This window comes from Tenrec ecaudatus, chromosome 14, assembly GCF_050624435.1.
Source record: "Tenrec ecaudatus isolate mTenEca1 chromosome 14, mTenEca1.hap1, whole genome shotgun sequence".
Classification (NCBI taxonomy): domain Eukaryota; kingdom Metazoa; phylum Chordata; class Mammalia; order Afrosoricida; family Tenrecidae; genus Tenrec; species Tenrec ecaudatus.
This window is the reverse complement of record NC_134543.1, coordinates 587,149-589,151: the sequence shown is the minus strand read 5'-3', so window position 1 is coordinate 589,151 and position 2,003 is coordinate 587,149. Positions and strand designations below refer to the sequence as shown.

The following is a 2,003-nucleotide window of genomic DNA, read 5'->3' as shown; positions in this document are numbered from 1 at the left end:
ATGGAGTTCCCGGGCCACGGCGGGCGGCTGCTGGCCCGCCTGAGGCAGCAGCGCGACCTGGGCTTCCTGTGCGACACCACGGTGCTGGTGGGCGACGCGCGCTTCCCGGCGCACCGCGCCGTGCTGGCCGCCTGCAGCGTCTACTTCCACCTGCTCTACCGCGAGCGCCCGGCCGGCGGCCGCGACGTGGTGCGGCTCAGCGCGGACATCGTCACGGCGCCCGCCTTCGCGCGCCTGCTGGACTTCATGTACCAGGGCCGCCTGGACCTGCGCGGCCTGCCCGCCGAGGACCTGCTGGCCGCCGCCGGCTACCTGCACATGTTCGACGTCGTCCGCGCGTGCAAGGGCCGCCTGCGCCCGCCGGCGGGCGCCGCGCCCCCCGGCCCCGCTCCGGCCACCGGTGCGGCGTCCCTGGAGCCCGCCGGGGCCCTGGACCTGTCGCTGAAGCCGCGCGCCCTCCAGGCGGCCCCCCGCGGCCGCCCACAGCCCGCGCCCCGGCCGCCCCTCCAGGCGGGGCAGGACTCGCTGTCGCGCCCCGAGGGCGGTAGCAGCCCCCCGCCGCCGCCCTGCGCGCCCCCCGCCGCCGCCGCGCCGCAGCGGGGCGCGGGCCGGGCTCCGGGGGCGCCCCCGGGCGTGTGCCCACTGTGCAGCCGCCTCTTCCCCAGCGCCCACGTGCTGCAGCGGCACCTGAGCGCCCACTTCCGCGAGCGCGAAGGCGAGGGCGCCCGGGCCCGGCTCTCGCCCGACGGCGCCGCGCCCACGTGCCCGCTGTGTGGGAAAGCCTTTTCGTGCACCTATACGCTCAAGCGGCACGAGCGCACGCACTCGGGCGAGAAGCCGTACACATGCGCGCAGTGCGGGAAGAGCTTCCAGTACTCGCACAACCTGAGCCGCCACGCCGTGGTGCACACGCGAGAGAAGCCACACGCCTGCCGCTGGTGCGAGCGCCGCTTCACGCAGTCCGGGGACCTCTACCGCCACGTGCGCAAGTTCCACTGCGGCCTGGTGAAGTCGCTGCTGACCTGATGGCCCTCAGCCTCTGTCCACCGCGCTCGCTCCCAGACGCGCAGATGCACTCCTCCCGAGCCCATGGGCGGGGGCACCCGGAGGGAGGAGGCCTGCCCGCCCGGCTTCCCTGCTGCAGCTCATTCGCCCCGCGTTGCCCAGGGGCAGCGCGTCCCTTCCCGTGAGTGGTGGACAGTATGCTTGCCCTTCCAACGGCCCCACAGTCTGAAGAATATGTGTGCCACAGAGGAAGTTGTTGGAGCGAGCTTCCCGAGGGCTCTGGGGAGGGAGCAGGCCACTCCTGCTGCCAGAGGTGGCAGCAGGATCCCCTGCCGGGACAGCCTGGGCACAGCGGGACCGCACCACAGGGGTTTAGCCCAGCAGGGGCCCCGGCTGTCATGGCTGTCACAGTGGAGCCCCCAGCTGAGTGGCTGGGGGCTGGGCACATTGTGAGGGGCCAGCAGGGAGGGGAGAAGGGGTCCCAGTCCTGGAGACCATACCCACAGATGGTGACCTAACAGATAGGGTTAGGAAATAGCTTCTCTTCAGTGCAGAACCCCCCCCCCCCCCCTCGCTGGCCCAGGGCGCCTGAACTAGGACTGCTGGCTGTGGCTGGCACCCTCCTGGCTGCCCGCCCTCTGGTCTGGGTACTTACAGAGGTCTGGGTAAGGGGGCTGGAAGCTGCCCTCCTCATTGATAGCATGCCCCCCCCCCCCAGAGGCACAGGCGGCAGCACCCTGGTCACAGACACCCTTGTCCCTCCCCACAGCTGGACATGAGAGGCTTGGGAACTGGGTCTGGGTGGCCTGCCTCCTGCCCATTCAGACAACTTGCTGCTGGCCCTGGGTGGTTGTGGTGGGGTGAGGGACAGCCCCACTCCAGGCCTGCTTTCCCTGGGCACTGAGGCTGCTACCAGGATTGGCAGTGGCCTGGGGACAAGCTCCTGCTTGTTGACACCCCCCCCCCAGTCTTGATGGTACTGGAGGAAGTATTTATTA

The 2,003-nt window shown here is 71.1% G+C and overlaps 1 protein-coding gene across 1 annotated transcript; it reads left to right on the top strand.

Moving 5' to 3' along the window:
- ZBTB42 (zinc finger and BTB domain containing 42) lies at positions 1–1,413 on the top strand. The gene has a single exon (XM_075531608.1). The coding sequence runs from the start codon at positions 1–3 to the stop codon at positions 1,024–1,026; it is 1,026 nt and encodes a 341-aa protein (XP_075387723.1). The 3' UTR covers positions 1,027–1,413.
- The last annotated feature ends 590 nt before the right edge of the window (positions 1,414–2,003 follow it).

Excerpts from the sequence above, each read along its gene's own strand:
- ZBTB42 (XM_075531608.1), top strand. The coding sequence starts at position 1 with ATGGAGTTCCCGGGCCACGGCGGGCGGCTGCTGGCCCGCCTGAGGCAG.